General features: G+C 32.9%; 2 protein-coding genes across 2 annotated transcripts; one reads left to right on the top strand and one right to left on the bottom strand.

Moving 5' to 3' along the window:
* Window positions 1–700, bottom strand: LOC125808777 (uncharacterized). The gene has a single exon (XM_049488440.1). The coding sequence runs from the start codon at window positions 695–697 to the stop codon at window positions 83–85; it is 615 nt and encodes a 204-aa protein (XP_049344397.1). The 5' UTR covers window positions 698–700; the 3' UTR covers window positions 1–82.
* Window positions 701–10516: 9816 nt separating this feature from the next.
* LOC125808725 (retinoblastoma-related protein 1) lies at window positions 10517–17195 on the top strand. Its single transcript, XM_049488379.1, has 18 exons — window positions 10517–10775; window positions 11448–11552; window positions 11653–11795; window positions 11881–11977; window positions 12225–12271; window positions 12391–12589; window positions 13107–13173; window positions 13293–13469; window positions 13543–13736; window positions 13831–14716; window positions 14846–15005; window positions 15105–15177; window positions 15624–15800; window positions 15886–16005; window positions 16092–16230; window positions 16358–16470; window positions 16625–16740; window positions 16815–17195. The coding sequence occupies exons 1-18, from the start codon at window positions 10686–10688 to the stop codon at window positions 16966–16968; spliced, it is 3057 nt and encodes a 1018-aa protein (XP_049344336.1). The 5' UTR covers window positions 10517–10685; the 3' UTR covers window positions 16969–17195.
* Window positions 17196–18262: the final 1067 nt, after the last annotated feature.

Here is an 18262-nt window from a genome sequence, read left to right as displayed (position 1 = left end):
GCAACAATAATAATAATATTGCAGAGGTCTTAACAGATAAACTTTAATTAGCAATTAATAATAATGAACAATCTACTTATAATTAAGTGCTTCTCTGAAGCATTTCTTGATACCTCTTGAAAGATTCAAGCTTTTGTAATCTCATCCTTTTGTGAAACTTCTTGATGAACAAGTCTGCAACGTTATCGATCTCGTCTTCAAGAACAAAGTTCTCTCCTTCTTCCTCTTTGAAATTCCTTACCATGTCTATAGCTGATGCATTTGGATCACCTAAGTACTCGTCCTCTTCATCGAACAATGAATGTGTTAAATCCGGATACTTATCATCATAATCGTAGTTTTCTCCATTGCTTAATAGTAGTATCTCTTCGTTAGCCTCGTTATGCTGATAGTGTAAATAATCTTCTCCGACTTCAGGGGCGTGGTTGTAGAGTACAATGGCCTGATTGTTTTCGTCTTCGTGATTGTGATCTTGATCTTGATCTTTATGGCCTAATAGTGAATGGATCTTGTGAGAAATGGCCTTAGTTCCTAGGCCAGATATGGAGAGTTTCTTGGATTTGAGCAATGATAAGACCATTAACTTAGCTTTTATTGCCTCAGTTTTGCTTTTGATGGCTGTTGATTTTGATTTGGCTATTGTGGATAGTACTGACATGACATGTTTTAGGAATTTAATTGCTGAGTTGTTCTTCATGACTACTCTCAAACACCAGAAATGATCTGAAAAATTATCAAATATAACACAAGTTTAAGTCAAGATATAAACAAGTGTATGAAATTTTAGGTACTCATATTGACATGAAAAACTCTAGTTTGTGGAATAAGAGAATCTTGTATATGTCGGTGCACAAAGCAAGCATTCTGCATTAGCAGGGTTCTTGGAAAGATCTTATATATGTCGGTGAACAAAGCATCCCGCATTAGCAGGTTCTAGGAAAGATCTTATATATATGTTGGTGCACAAAGCATCTCACATTACCAGGGTTCTAGGAAAGATCTTATATATGTCGGTGCACAAAACATCCCTAGCAGGGTTCTAGTAAGAATCTTGTATATGTCCATTTTGTGGAGTTATAAGAGGCCATTTTATCAACTAGGGAGGGGGCAAGTTTGGGAGAAAGGGACTTTAATTCTTGGAGCTTAACTAAAAGAAAAACAAGATTAGTGACAAAAAAACTTCTGTAGCTAAACAACAAAAATTCGTTACTGATTCTATTTAAGAACAGATTTCCAAAAAATCTTGTTAGCTACGAGCTATTTAGTGACAGATATCCTCGTACAAACATGTGATGAAGTAATAGACAACACAAAGATTTTACAAACTATTCAAAAGTATAAAATGTACTCCAAACATAGAATAAGAAGAGTTATTATTCACAAATCTTACCTTAAAGAAATTGTTCAACCCTAACCCAAGAGCAATCTTCTTTTGCCAAAATTACAAGTGACCTCACTTAGATTTGGTTTAAACAGCCAAAATCTTCTTTACTTTTCTTCACAACTTTTCTTTTCTAGCTCCTTGTGTCACACATCCAAAAGTATTTCTATAGGACACTATATGATTTCTTCCAACTTCAATATATAAAGCTAACTTTGATATTCCTAGGGAAGTGCACATCCATCAACTTTCTCCCCACCTTACACTTTTTAAAAACAAATTTTTTTTGTGTAAAATACACGCCTAAACTATCGTGTTTTTGTGAGTTTCATACATATTCATAGTTTTCTTTGCCTACCTACACTATATTCCCTTTGTATTTAAATACATATCGATGCTGAGTTGGCCAAATATTTGTTCCCAGTCGACAACATGTGCTTGTAGGCCAGCATCAATATGTGTTTTAATACAAAAGTAGTAACAGTTGATGTAAGAAACTCACGAAAAAGTTAATTAAGGTATGAGACTCGTAGAAATACGATAGTTTAGGTGTATTTTTTATTATTAACTATCTGAAATGCCTTTGGAAAACAACTTCACTACCTCTACGAAATAGTGGTAATGTATGCGTACATTCTATCCTTCTAAGTCTGACTTATGAAATTTCACTGGATATGTTGTTGTTATTATTATCTGAACCTCCTTTCGACCCTGCCTTCGACAAAGACATAATAATATATTGTATTTACTTAAAAATTTATAGTAAAGTACGTAACCTTCAACTTGCTCACCATGTTACACTTCAATTTTTTTAGTGTTAAAACTATTATTAATTGCAACTCTTTTTCTCTATACTTCCTAGTTAGCTTCTTCTATTTGTGTTTGGATCACATTAATTTTCGAGTTAGAGGCACATTCACAATATGAACTTTATGAGATTGAGGTCAGATATTCTTCAACAACATAATTCATTTGATTTTTGGATTCAGATGAATTCATAACTTACATTCTATATACATTCCTTGTTTCTACTTATAAAAGTCTAGGTAAACATGAAAAAATAATGTTGTTATTTGTGTCTTTATGATTTTCATTCACTTTATTAACCGTTTGATTGCTACTTCGTAGTTCTTCTCTTCTTTTAACTTTTCATTTTTCTCACCACATGCTATGCACTAATTCACCCACAAAACAACTTGATCATTATTTGTCTTTTTGCCTAAATAAAAGCAGTATCTTTTCCTACTTTCACTACACATCATCAACAAAATAATAATACAAAATAAAGTTTAAAGCATAGTTACATCAATAACTTTTCCATGAAGTAACTCAAATTAATTTTCAGTTTTCTGATTGGTTGATACATGACCATACCTATATATAAAAAGAAATGGGTAGGGGGGGAAAAGATTCTTGCTTTATCTAAAGGGGAAAAAGTGTTGATTAATGACTTAATTTTAATGATCGAAGGTAGCGAATTCAAAATTTTCATTAAGGAAAATTTAAAAATGTCTAGAATTTAAATTTGAAATCTTGAATTTTAAACTTCCTTAACCACTGAGCCAGTCTTAGTCTTGTATTCAGAAAATTCAAAATCTATATATATTCACGAAAATAGAAAAATAACTTATATATATTGTGTAATTTTTGTATCGAGGGATTCGGATGAATACCCTCACATCTTCTTAGATCCGACTTGGGATCAAGAACATGATTAGAAGCTAATCACGACCAATTATATGACAAAGTATTTTTGTGTATAAGTTAAAATTTTCACTTTAATACACATGCTAAAAAAGATATATAAAGTTCAATTGTAATTTGTAAGTTCCCTATTCGTCTATGCTTTCTCTCTTTTTTTCCTTTTTTTTTGCTTGCTTAGTGATGAATCAAAGCTTATTTAATCTTTTTTTTTTTGGTTTTCTTTTGAAAGAGAAGAGTGTTTGGTACGGAGACGTTTTTCAATTTTTTCGTGTTCGGTTGGTTAAATTATTGGTAAACACTTTTTTTTAGAAAATAAGTTTATTAAAAATGAGGAAATGACTGTCTTAGTAAAAAACAAGTTTCACAAATATCATTCCATATTGATTGTGTCCGCCTCACCTTTTAATACTATTTTCCGCCACATCCCACTACTTCCACGTCCCACCTCGATATTCACCTTTTATGATATTTATCTAGATTATATACAAAATATTGATAATATTTTTCTGAACACATGTACCCTGCCTCTTTTTTGTTTCTTCGAAACTAAGAGTTCACGTGGGTAGGCATGCATTTCTTATTTGTCTATTCTTGTTATTAATTCATACTCTGATTTTTTATTAATTTATTATAATTAAATAATTAAAATGTATATTAGTTAACTATAATTTAGTGATAAAAAGACGTGTTATTCTTCATCTTTTTTTTTTTTACTAGAGTTCGAGTAAAATTTTCCCAATGTATGTCATTTTGGCAATGAGATATTCAATGTTTGTGACTTTATAAATAGACGAGTCTATAATATTCAAGAAAGTGTTGGTGTCATTATGTCATTCAACTCAAACTATATATTATTTAGTGTTGGTGGTCACTATGTCATTCAACTCAAATTTTTATTTGATGATTTTTTTCTTTAAATACTCTTTGGGATGGATATATATCTCTTTAAAGACTTTACTTTATGATTTGAACTCATCTCATCGTTTTTTGCTCTACGCCTATGTCGTGCTAGTTGGTTCCACTCGAGCAAGTTAAGACATCAAGTGACGATTTTCCTTTAAACTCTAGGCTCGAAGTGTGACAAATTTTTTTCATGAGATTTCAAATTCCATCGATGAAACTACAAGATATTGTCATGAAGTTTCAATGGTAATCACTTTTTCCTCAACTAAGGGAGAAAACAAAAGTGCTATGTCAAATATGCTTATTAATGGGCCTGGGCTGGATTGGGTCAATGTCCAGATCATTTATGGGCCTAGATATATATATCCTTTACATTTGCTAATTTATAATAATATTACATTGATTTTAGGTTTTTTTTTTTTTTACTGTCACAAGTCATCCCATCACCACGTTTCTCTCTTTTTCATACAACAAAACAGCACCCCACCACCCTCACGTTCAAAGGTTTTCTTAGAAATAATAAATCATCTCTCTCACCATAATCAATTTTCTTCGTTGTACACTCAAAAGAAAGGCCAAAACTTTTTCACAATACTAAGAATCAAGATTTTAGGCTTTTCAAAAAAAGATGAGCATACACTTAGAAAGAGCTCAGATTCGTAAAAGCGAGTTCTAAAGTTGAAATTGAGGCTCCATCTTTTAACATCTTGACTCAAACGTCTTCGACCAACAAAAATGCAAATCCGGCGAACAAGAGTGTTACCCCTCACAAGAAGAAACAAAACGCAGTAAAGGGGAAGGAAAAAGAAGCAAAAAAATTGCAACTCCTCAAAATCGAAAGGGACAAAAGAGAAAAGGGAAAATGATGGACCGCACATAGCAAAAGAACATTCTCTGGATACTACCTATTATCCTGCACCAAGACCAAGGAGATCAATTGTTATACAGATAATCAACTTAGACTTTCATTCCATGTTTATATTTTAGGATGTCGTTTATTTATTTATTTTCAGTTTTTGACAACAATATATACTATGCATAAATGCATAGTATTGAACAAAATTTATTCATGATTTTTGAAAATCAGAGTATGTTTTATATTGAGTATAAAAACATATATTGTTATACTTAATTTTTGCACATGGATACCAATTTCATATGGTGTTAGTATTAATATTTCAACAAGTCGGATACAAATAGAAAAATGATGGACCGCGCATAGCAAAAGAGCATGCTCTGGATACAAAGTGTATACAAATTGGATACAATATTAACTTGTTTTTTGTTATCTAGTTTGGTTGAAATATCAATTACATTATTTTTTTCGTTTTCTAGTGGGATATCTGTTGGATACCAAATGGATACCAATGAATACAACATTAACTTGTTTTAGGTTGTCTAATTTGGTTGAAATATCAATTACATGTTCGTTTTTCAATATTTCCAATAGGATATCACTTGGATACCAAATGTATACCAATTGGATACAACATTAACTTATTTTAGGCTGACTAATGTAGTTGAAATCTCAATTACACGGAGATTTTTCAATTTTCAATGGGATATCAGTTGGATACGAAATGTATACCAATTGGATACAAAGTTAACTTGTTTTAGGCTGACTAATTTATTTGAGATCTCAATTACATGTTTGTTTTTTCAATTTTTCCAATGAGATTAGTTCGATACTAAATGTACACCGATTGGGTACAAATTAACAAGTTTTAGGCTGATTAATTTAGTTGAAATCTTAATTACATATTTTTTATTCAATTTTTTCAATTGGATATCAGTAGATACCAAATGTATACCAATTGGGTATAACATTAACTAGTTTTAGGTTGTCTAATTCGGTTGAAATGTTAATTACTTGCCTTTTTTCAAATTTTCCAATGGGATACCAGTTCAATACCAAAATTGGATGCAACATTAACTAATTTCCGGTTAGCTATTTCAGTTAAAATCTTAATTACATGTTGTTTTTTCAATTTTATCACCGGGACATCAGTTGGATACCAAATGTATACCAATTTCATACTAAGATTTGACTTAATTTTTCCGGTCGATATCAATTGCATACCAACATTACCTAGTTTTTTACTATACATTTGAAAAACACTTAATACACAAATGATTAACTAGTAGAAATAATAAATGTTCTGAAATTATAATTCATTGACTTAAAAGACTAAATAAATCAAAACATAAGTTTGTCACAGTAAAACAACCAAAACAAAGTAAAAAAAAATTATGTTTTTTTTTAGCAGGGTAATTTGAACATATCTTCTTGTTGTGTCCCTCACAACAACATGTACTGCACATAACCTTAGACCTCTTGAATTTCACATCAGTATACCTTTCCAGCGTTCAAGTTGTGGTCTCCCTACAATTTTCTTTGAACCAGACGACAATAATTTATGCTCCGACACTTTTTGAATTGCATACTTTTCTGTTCCATCATAAATTATTGTGTTAGTATTATAGGATACAAAAGTACAAATAAATTTTATACATATGTTATATCAGTATACGAATTTCATACCATTTTTATGCATACTTTTTATATCATTTCATGTCAAAAGTAAACATTGATTCATACCAGATTCATGCCAAAAAGAATACAAAATCATACAATTTATAACTGGTAATTGTCTTTTCTTAAGTATACCAATTTCATCCCACTATTATGCACAATTTCATACGAATATGATGCCAAAAATGAAAATTGAATCATACCAGATTCGTGCCATAAAAATTATAAATTTTTATACAAATTTGATCTTACTATTATACAAATTTCATACAAAATTTAAGTCAATTTTTATACCAAAGTCATATAAAAAAATCAATAATGGTTCATACAAAGAATGAAGAAATTTAGTTGTAGACATTTTAAATCAGTATTTATTCACAAATTAATCAGTAAAAACATTATACAAAATGCATATTTAATCAGTAATCATTCGCAAAATTCATTGCATTTTCCAGTAACCTTTTCCCATATCAAATTTTTAACGTTTTATTTATATATAATTAGAAAATATTCATTCACAAATTCATCGCATTGTCACTGAATAGAAAAAAATACACAGTATTATTTATATAGCCAATACAAAAAAAAATCTAAATAAACACTAACCTGAAGAATCTCATCGACCACCATACTTAAAAAAACTGTCTGAAAGACAATTAACAAGTGAGAGAAAATGCCAATAACTATCTTGAGCTAAACAAGGAAATAAATATATTTTTTGTTATATCTTTCCTAATTTTATGCCTCATATTAATTATCATTAAGATTTTCAAATTTTCAGTTAATTACATTTCCGTTTTTAATGTTTTTTTTAAAACAAATTTGTATTTGACATTTTTTTAAATCCTTTTTTAATTTATGTAATATGTTATAACCCGTAATTGTTTATTGTTAAAATTTGAAAGATAAAAAGTAATGTCATAACTTATAATTATTAGTCCTATAAATGTTATATATAATTTTTTCACTAATTAATATACTAAAACAATACTGAAATCACACTCGTGGGGGCTTGGGGAGGGTAGAATATATGCATACTTTATCATTACCACGTTAAGCCGTTGAAACTATTTTTAGAAGACTCTCGACTTGAGTACATGAAAAGGAAAAATGACAGTGAAATAAATATATCACAATTACTACAAAAAACAATAACAACAACAAAATAATGTAATTATCGAAATATCAATTGTTTTAACTTTGTGTCGAGTTAAGACATCGAATATCGGTTTGGCTCAAAAATTAAAGGGAAAATTAGCAATTAAGTCATAATATCTAACATAATTAGTCAAAATAACAACACTTTAAAATATTTAATTTAAAATGGCAGAATGACAATATTTTTATTAAATAATATGTATTCAGATTTTAGTATTTTAAATTAATTTTATTTATGGAAAGAGCCCTATATTAGACTAAATTATATACCAATAATCGTTTAAAGTGAAAAATAAATAAATTAAACCAATACCATTAACCTTTTTTCACCACCATTCACGTTTGTTCCCCAACTTTCACGTTTCTTTCACACCTTTCACGTTTCAAGTTTATCTTTCTTCAAGGTGCTAAATTGTTGTTCATCAAGAAATTTTCTTTATTGTTAAACGAAATCTCTTTATTAATTCAAGCAAATTTCTCGGTTGGCAAGGTAATTTCCATTATCAATTTTGATTTGATGTTTAAATCACTGATTCTATACATTAAGGATTTTCAGTCGAATTTTCTAATTTTTATGTGATTTTGTTTAAATATTCATCATATATTTATTATGTTCAATTTTATTTTTTTTGATTTTCTTTTAATTTTTCAGATTTTGTAGATTCTAGAAATTCATATAGATGTTTATTTTGTTTGATATTTAATACATTTTAAAATTTGATAATATTGAAATTTGCTTTTAGGGTTTTAGATTTTGGGGAAAGTATCTGATTGTTTACAATGACTGATTCAATCAGAATTACTAGAGGGTATACCAAATAATATTCAAAATTTTGGAAAATTTCCCTCATTTGATTTGTGTATTACCCAAAGGTTGCATTGTATTTCAATCTCAATTAGTATACCAACATGTTTGTATTTCCTTCTTAATTTGTATTCATCCTAACTATATGCTAACAATTTTGTATTTTATTGGGTATTCATTCTGTATTTCAATCTCAATTTATATGTGAACAAGTTTGTATTTCTCTTTTGTTTTGTATTCAACCTAATTGTATACCAACAAGTTTTGTATTTTATGTGCCTACTTTACCTTTCAAAGTCACTTTGTATTTCATATGAAGAGAGTATTTTTTTTTTTTTGTATTCACAACTTTATATTCAATCTCACTTTGTATTTATAACTTTGCATTTTCATCTCATTTTTGTATTCATATATTGTTGTATTCAACATATAATTCATGATCCATTAGTTTGTATTTTACCTTTCAAAGTCACTTTGTATTTCAAATGAAGAGAGTATTTCTTTTGTATTCACAACTTTATATTCAATCTCACTTTGTATTTTCATCTCACTTTTGTATTCATATATTGTTGTATTCAACATATAGTTCATGATCGATTAGTTACATTAACTTAATGGGATACAAATTAGTGTATGCATTCAAACAGAAAAAAATAGCTACTAAACTAAAAAAAAAAAAACAATTTCATTCGTTACACATCATATCTTGGATACAAAACATCCGAAAAAAGCTATAAATCCCAATGCATACAAAGATTTCACTGATTCAATCAAGAAAAAAAATAACACTCTTGTACTCGACATATACGAATATCTCATCCAAACAAATAAAAAAATCGAACAAAATATCTGATTGTTTTTCGATTGTTCACTGGATGCGACAAATTTATAGTTGTCAATTTTGAAAAATTATGTTTCAAAAATATGTCATATTCAACTTGAAGAAGTTTTGAAAGTTATCAGATGAATGATTCGAAAGACAAACTAAATTATTTTAATTTTTTTTTATGTTCTTAAGAAGAAAGCAAAAAAACGCTCGACGGGGAGATGACTATTTATGCTCTTTTCAAAACGTAACTGATTTGTATTTGAAATCTGTTTTGCCTTTTTTGAATTTTTTTGTTTCATGATTTTCTCTGTTATGTTATTAATTATTTGTATTCTTTCAAATTAATCAAAATAAAATAAATACATAACTAATCCCTTAACAAACTAAAATAATGACATTTTTAATAAATAATGAAACCGTTGCTAAGGAGTCCCACTAAAAGCTAAAATATTGCTGTTTTAAAAATTTTCCCAAAATTAAAAGGGAGAGAACAAAGTGCTATGTTAAATATGCTTATTAATGGGCTTGGGCTGGATTTGGTCAAGGGGGTCAATATCCAGATCATTTATGGGCCTTGATATATATCCTTTACATTTGCAATTTCATATTAATTAATACACTTGCAATTTCTTGCAATTAATTAATTTCATTTGCAATTTCACATAATTAATAAACTCACAATTTCGTTATCATTAATATACAACAACAATATTGAGATTCCACGTGTGGATTTCGAAATGATAGAGTGTACACAGATCTTATTCCATACGTGGAGATAGAAAAATTATTTTCGAAAGATCCTTAACTCGCATACGACAAATCAATATCCTACGGAAATAAAAAATCACAATAAAAAAAATATAGTAGTTACTACGAAAACAGTAACAACTAGTGTGAGAAAACATCAACTATATTACGTATTATGAATTAATATAGCTTACCCAAAAAAGGGAAATCCGGTTCAGGTAATAAATAATAATTTTAGGCGTTACGTTTTCGATTTTTTAACAAACAGTAGTTTTTCGCGGGAGACTCGTTAAGCTAAAGACGGAAATTTGGCGGTAAAAACCCTAACAGACAAAACGCGTGTCAAATTTTAATTGGCTATCCCTACAACTTTGTCGGCTATGTATGGACATAAACCATATGACATACACTATATGTATTTTCCCGCCCTAAAGTTAGGGTTTATAGCTAAACAGAGCAAACAAACAAATAAAAAAAAAGAAAAATTGGTCATAGAGATAGAGAGAGAAAGACGAGGGAAAATTAGGGGTTTTTTAGTTTTTGAAGAATTTGGATCTAATTATACAGATCTGAGAAATTTGTAGAATTTTGGGTTCTGGGTTTGGTTTTTTTTTAGGAGTTGTGGATGAATATGGAGGAGCTGAAGAATTATTCGAATTCTGAAGAGAATGGTTCTGTGGACTCTCTTGAAGTTCGATTTACTGATTTCTGCAAGGTACTGTTAGTTTTGTTGAGTTTGATTTTAGCTTGTAAATACTTCAGCTGAAAATCCCGTTTTTTTAGGGCTTGATTCAGTTAAGAAAGAAGAAAAGAAATTGTTCGTTGTTGTGTTTTGTTGGTTATTTTCTTAAAAAAATTCATTTTGTGAAACCCCATGTATGAAAAATTTGTTCTTTAACAGTTTCTGTTATGGGTTTGGCGATTTTAGTATTTTTAACATTTGATTTACAGTATGAGTTTCTTGTTTTCTGCATTTTTTTACTTGTAGCTTAGAGACCCATGTATGCAAATTTTGTTCTTTTCCGGTTTTGTTAATGGATATGACGATTTTAATTTTTTTTAGGTGGATTTTAGTTTTTTTATTACGTTTGTTGTTTGATTTACAGAATGAGTTTCTTGTTTTCTGCATTTTGAAATCGTAACTAAGAGGCCCATGTGTGCAAAATTTGTTCTTTTTCTGGTTTCTTTTATGGGTGTTGCGATTTTAATTTTTTGTTTTTAGGCGGATTTTAGTATTTTTTCATTTGTTGTTTGATTTACAGAATGAGTTTCTTGTATTGCATTTTCTACTTGTAGTTCAGAGACCCATATATGCAAATTTTGTTCTGTTTCTGACATGGCAACTTTGGATTTTAGTATTTTTTACCATTTGTTGTTTGATTTACAGAATGGGTTGTCGATGGGTGAGAGTTTTATGGTAGAAGCAAGAAAGCTGTTTATGGACAGTAAACATCTTTTACTGTCGAACAATGCTGCTATTGGAGCTATAACAGTAAGTCGTCATGATGCTCTTGTTTGTTGATTTAGTATGAAATGATAAGTTAGGTGGTTTTAATATGGACTAGAATTGATTTGAGTGTGTTCTTTATCAGCCGGAGGAAGTTGAACGGTATTGGTTTGCGTTTGTTCTGTTCTCGGTGAAGAGATTAAGTGAGAATGAAGCGAGGAATCTGAGTAATGGGAATGAAGGAAATGGATTTGATCTATGCCAAATTCTGCGTGGGGCGAAACTCAAGTGCGTTTATCTAATGTTCTTTGTGTTTCTTGTAGAAGTTGTGATTTTATCGCTGTTCTTATGAATTTTGTTTTGTTTGTTATAGTGTTCTAGACTTCTTCAAAGAATTACCACAGTTTATTGTTAAAGTTGGTCCAGTATTAAGCAACCTATATGGTTCAGATTGGGAGAAGAGACTTCAGGTAAAGATGACGTGGAGGGTTAATCTCATGTTCTGCAGCTATTGTTGTTTCTATTGGCTCCCTTTGTCCTAACGTATGTGGCACAGTTTGTCGTGACACCGTTTTTTTAAAGTTAAGTTATTTCCAATTATAGAATGTGACATTCTTTTTTGGACGGACTACAAAGAAAAGTGTGCCACATGAATTGGGACAAAATATTATTAAGCATTTATTCATCCACTTAAATTTATTTGAACTGTTGTATTAGGCAAAGGAATTGCAGACCAACTTTGTGCATTTGAGCCTTTTAAGCAAGTGGGTGCTCTTTTCAAGCATTAATTTCCTCTACTTATATTGCTTTGTGAGGTTCATTCCTTTAATACTCAGGATGTGGCTTTTTGTGGTACATTTGATAACATTTTTACTGCTTTTAGGTACTACAAGCGCGCATATCAGGAGCTGTTTTTGTCAAGTGATAACAATGAAGACAAGCAGTCTGCAACTTCTAATTCGATTATCCTCTTGCCACAATATTATCGTTTTGGCTGGTTGCTTTTTCTTTCACTTCGCGAACATGTATTTAGCCGCTTCAAGGATCTTGTGACATGCACAAATGGTTTAGTTTCTGTGCTGGTCAGTATCTATACTATTTAGTTGATTGCTTGGGTTCTGTCTGGTTTATTCTGTTATATGTGTATGTTGTATTGGGCATGCTGATAATAGACTCTGTATAACTTGTGTGCAATGTTGTAAAGGTTAAGTCATGAAGCGAGGTGCACTTTAGGTTTGGTGCTTAGTGTCCCGTAAATGTTTAGTACAGGAACTAATGTGCTTAAGGTGGAACTCAATGGAAACATCATTGTTTTTTTCAAAATTGGTAACTTATGAGGCCAGTGGGTTTTTTGTTCATCTGCACATTTTCTGCACCAAAATGCGTACTTCAGCAACACTTCTCATTTAAACCAGCTCAGCTGGCACATTTATACTCCTTTTTGTCTTTGATATAACTAGCACAGCAGTTATGTATTCAAGAACTGAATGCAGTGCATCTAATCATCTTTCCCATTGCAATTCTATGGATGGGATCCTACCATTTTGCTCTTAAGAAATAGGTGACATATCTGACTACTGTTTCATAACCATGGTGCAGGCAATCTTAATAATACATGTGCCTGTCCGCTTCAGAAATTTCAACATCAATGACTCCCCGCGATTTGGTAATTATCTTTACATATTTTGCATTAAGAGAGTTGGGGTTTTGGTCCACTACCTCTTCAACTTTTCTTTTTGGAGATGTGATGGCGTTGACCTTGTACTAAAGCTGATTTTCTTACAGTTAAGAAAGGAGACAAAGTGGACTTGCTTGTTTCATTAAGCAGCATTTATCAGACCTCGATAGATGACTTAAGGGAGACCATGGACAAAGTTAATAATCTAATAACAGTAACGTTGAAGAAGGAACCTTGTTTGGCTTCAGAATGCAGGGCAGAGAACCTGGACAACATCGACGCAGGTTTGTCTCGACATCAGCAATCTCTTGCTTTAGTTAATTTTGATTTTTCTGAAAGTTAGGATGTTTGTTGCAGATGGTTTGACCTATTTTGAAAATTTACTGGAGGAATCATCTTTATCGTCAAGTATATGTATACTGGAGAAGGATTACAATGATGCAATTCAGAACAAGGGTGAATTGGATGAGAGGATTTTTGTCAATGACGAGGATAGCTTGCTGGGGTCAGGGAGCTTGTCTGGAGGTGCAGTCAATATGAATGGAATCAAGGTTTGTTCTCAGGATATCCTCATTTGGTTAAAGCCATCATGCAGTAAATTGAAACACTCTTTGAAACCATTTGTGTTTGTCTCCTGTTGTGCAGAAGAAATTTGACGCAATGGCTTCCCCAACAAAGACAATTACAAGCCCACTCTCTCCTTACTGTTCTCCTGGTGCATCCAATGTTAATAACAATCCAAATTGTGGTAACTCAAAGATGGCAGCTACCCCTGTAACCACAGCAATGACAACTGCCAGGTGGCTGCGTACCGTCATAGCTCCACTACAGCCAAAACCTTCACCTGAGCTGGAGAGATTTTTGTCCGCCTGTGATAGGAATGTATCAGCTGATGTGATCCGGAGGGCTCACATTATTCTGGAGGCTATATTTCCAAGTAGTGGTCCTGGGGAGCATTGTGCGGCTGGTAGCCTGCAAAGCACGAGCTTAATGGACAACATATGGGCAGAGCAACGTAGATCTGAGTCTTTGAAGTTGTATTATAGGGTTCTGCAGACTATGTGTGTTGCAGAATCCCAGATTTTGCATGCGACCAATTTAACTTCATTGCTAACCAATGAGAGGTTTCATAGATGTATGCTCGCCTGCTCAGCTGAACTAGTTCTTGCCACTCACAAGACAGTTACTATGTTGTTTCCAGCTGTTTTGGAGAGAACAGGAATTACATCTTTTGATCTCAGTAAGGTGATAGAGAGCTTCATCAGGCATGAAGAAAGTCTTCCTCGAGAACTGAGACGCCATTTGAATTCACTTGAAGAACGACTCTTGGAGAGCATGGTTTGGGAGAAGGGCTCTTCTATGTACAACTCTTTGACTGTTGCAAAACCATCACTTTCTGCTGAAATTAATCGCCTGGGCCTGTTGGCTGAACCGATGCCATCCTTGGATGCTATTGCAATGCACATTAACCTATCTTCGGGAAATTTACCACCAGTGCCGCCTTTACAGAAGAGCGACTTGGCCCCTAATGGTATCCTGTTTGCCCCTAATCTTAAAGCTTCGTAAATTTCATGAATGTTTAGTCCTGAATGGTGTGCCTTCTTAGATTTTTGGGAGGAAAACTAACCCAACTTTAATCTTAAATTATTAATCTTACTAGGTCATATCTGTGATATCCGGTCACCGAAGAGATTGTGTACTGAATATCGTAGTGTGTTGGTTGAGCGAAATTCCTTCACATCACCTGTGAAGGATCGTTTTCTGGCTCTCACCAATATAAAGTCAAAGTTTCCTCCACCTTTGCAGTCTGCGTTCGCAAGGTACTTTCGAGTTACAGTTGGATTCTTAAGTTTTTGTTTGCTCAATAATCTAGGGATCTGTATTTTGCTATGAAGTGTTAATCTTTTGAACTTTAACAGTCCAACAAGACCAAACCCTGGTGGTGGAGGGGAAACATGTGCTGAGACATCAATCAATGTATTCTTTGGCAAGGTAAAACTGTCAATTATTCCATCAGTTTTTATGTTGATTATGCTGTGTCAATTTCTTTTTGAAGTGGTTATGCCGGCACATATTTACGTTGTTCAAATGCTCACATGCCGGTTAGCCATTTAGTGCCAAAAGTGCTCCTCTGGGTCAGCAATTTTCAACTTCTTTTGCAAAAAACTTGCATCTCTTTAACAACCTACTTTTTATCCAATAATTTGACATATGAGATCTTGATTTTAATCTTCTAGTAGCTCCTTAGAATACTTAAGTAAATGTGAGCTGTGAATGGCAGATGCAAATAGTGGGATCTAGCAGTCTGAATGTGGATTTTCTGGATTCTGATTCTTCTGTTAGATGCTAATTAGTTGTTTTTTCTCGATCAAGTTCCTTGGTTTAGCCTGCTGATTATTTGACCTTTCTTTTTTTCTCTTATGTCATGTTCCACCTAGATTGTGAAGTTGGCTGCTGTCAGAATCAATGGCATGATAGAGCGGCTACAGCTTTCTCAACAAATAAGAGAGACTGTATATTGCCTTTTTCAGAAGATTCTCAATCAGAGGACAAGTCTTTTCTTCAGCAGACATATTGACCAGATCATCCTTTGCTCTTTCTATGGAGTTGCCAAGGTAAATTTTCAGGGAAAAGGGGGATAGTTGGAACTGATAGTCTGTAATTCTCTAATTTCACCCCTTGTTTCTTGATTATATGCAGATTTCACAACTTAACTTGACCTTCAAAGAAATTATATACAACTACCGAAAGCAACCTCAGTGCAAACCACAAGTTTTTCGAAGTGTTTTTGTTGACTGGACATCAGCACGTCACAATGGGGTAATGAGATCAGTCTCTAGATTGTTGACACGAGTCTCTTACAGTTTCTAGAATCACTGACCAATTTTTTTTTGGATTTAAAACAGAAAACAGGTTCAGAACATGTTGATATCATCACGTTCTACAATGAAATGTTTATTCCTTCTGTTAAGCCATTATTAGTCGAGCTTGCACCTGCTGGAAATGAGCAAAAGAACAACCATGTTGAAAAAACCAAGAATGACGGTGAGTTCTCTTTATTATGCGGTTGTGAAGTAATACCTTTCTTCTAGTTTGGTTTCTATTATATGATTTCTTTCTGACGTACAAATGTGTAACCTGTGGCCTTTTTTGTTTTCTTCATTTCATTCAGGTCAAGGTCCAGCATCCCCCAGACCATCTTCATTTCCCAGTCTCCCTGACATGTCTCCAAAGAAAGTATCTGCTGTTCATAATGTTTATGTCTCCCCGCTGCGATCATCTAAGGTAGTGTCTATGTTTTTCCAATGTGACTTGAAGTTGTTCATACCTCGAGTGTTTCAAAGTAGAGAAATATAGGATTTTGAATGAATATACCACCTTTCATGACCCCTCTTTGATCCATTATTTCTCGCATTTCATCTCTTATTTCTGATTTCAGATGGATGCCTTGATTTCCCATAGCTCTAAAAGCTATTATGCTTGTGTGGGAGAAAGCACTCATGCTTATCAGAGCCCTTCAAAAGATTTGACAGTAATCAACAACCGCTTGAATGGGTACGTGGTTCTTTCACATATCAGCAAAACTCCTTTATCTAAATACAATTCAACTCAAATCCTCTCATCTGCAGCAATCGGAAGCTCAGAGGCGCTCTCAATTTTGATGATGTTGATGCTGTGGGCTTGGTTAGTGATTCTATAGTTGCCAACACCCTTTACCTTCAAAACGGGAACTGCATATCATCACCTCGTGCAGCTGTGAAGACTGAGCAGCCCGAGTCCTAATACCTGCACAAACTTGCATGTAAATAGGCTTTCGGATTATGACATTTCTTTTTCCTAGTTTTTTAAGGGTATCTTAAACGTAGAGAGATGTATAGGGGTGTTGAATGAGCGGTATGTTTATGTAAAATGCCCGCCACCAACCCGATGCTTCTTTTTTAACTGTTGATTTCTGATTCTGGGAATATATATACAGATAGATAGTCTTGTTCCTTAATAAGAGTACTGGTGTTTTTCTCTGAATTTTCTGAACAACGATGCTCGTTCTTTTCGAGGAAAAGAAAATAGCCAAGAATCTGCAGATGTTCTTGCTGAAGCAATTAAACTTGTTAGTTGTACTGATGATAAATGGAAAACAATTGCTAAATGTTAGACGATAGTTAATGTTTCGTCTAAATAAATAAGCAATAGATAATCAAATATTAGATTTGTGTGTAACAATATCTGAATTGGTATTTTTCAAGAGCTATATGTGCACAATTTCTAAAAATAGTATATATTTTGGTCTTACCTGGCGTAGGTATTCACATTGGAGTCTGATTAATTTGAATTCATGTCGGGTAGAGCTCCATTTGGGGGTAACACTCTCCTATCGACGATCTTTTTCATATCGGAGCCTGATTAATTTGGATTCGCTCTGGGTAGAGCTCCATTTGGGGGTAGCGCTCTCTACCAATGACATTTTCATATCGGATCCTGATTAATTTGGATTTGCGGCAGACAGGGCTCCATTCAGGGGTAGCATTCACTCGGGGGTAACATTCTCTATCAAAGATCTTTTTCATATCGGAGACTGATTAATTTGGATTCGCGCTGGGTAGAGCTCCATTCTGGGTAGCGCACTCTACCAAGGACATTTTCATACTGGAGCATGATTAATTTGGATTTACGGCAGGTAGGGCTCCATTCGGGGGTAGCATTCTCTACCAAGGAGTTTTTCATAACCTTTCCATACTGGAGCACGATTGATTTGGATTTGCGGCAGGTAGGGCTCCATTCGAGGGTAACATTCTCTACCAAGAACTTTCATAACTTTTTCATACTAGAGCCTGATTAATTTGGATTTGCGGCAGCTAGGGTTCCATTCGGGGCTAGCATTCTCTACCAAGGACTTTTTATAACTTTTTCATATCAGTGCCCGATTAATTTGGATTTGCGGCAGCTAGGGTTCCATTCGAGGGTAGCATTCTCTGCCAAGGACTTTTTATAACCTTTTCATATTGGAGCCCGATTAATTTGGATTTGCGGCAGCTAGGGTTCCATTCGTGGGTAGCCTTCTCTACCAAGGTCTTTTTAT

Source organism: Solanum verrucosum, unplaced genomic scaffold (assembly GCF_900185275.1).
Source record: "Solanum verrucosum unplaced genomic scaffold, falcon-dt-bn FXZP01000218.1, whole genome shotgun sequence".
NCBI lineage: Eukaryota > Viridiplantae > Streptophyta > Magnoliopsida > Solanales > Solanaceae > Solanum > Solanum verrucosum.
This window is presented reverse-complemented; position numbering and strand designations above follow the sequence as displayed.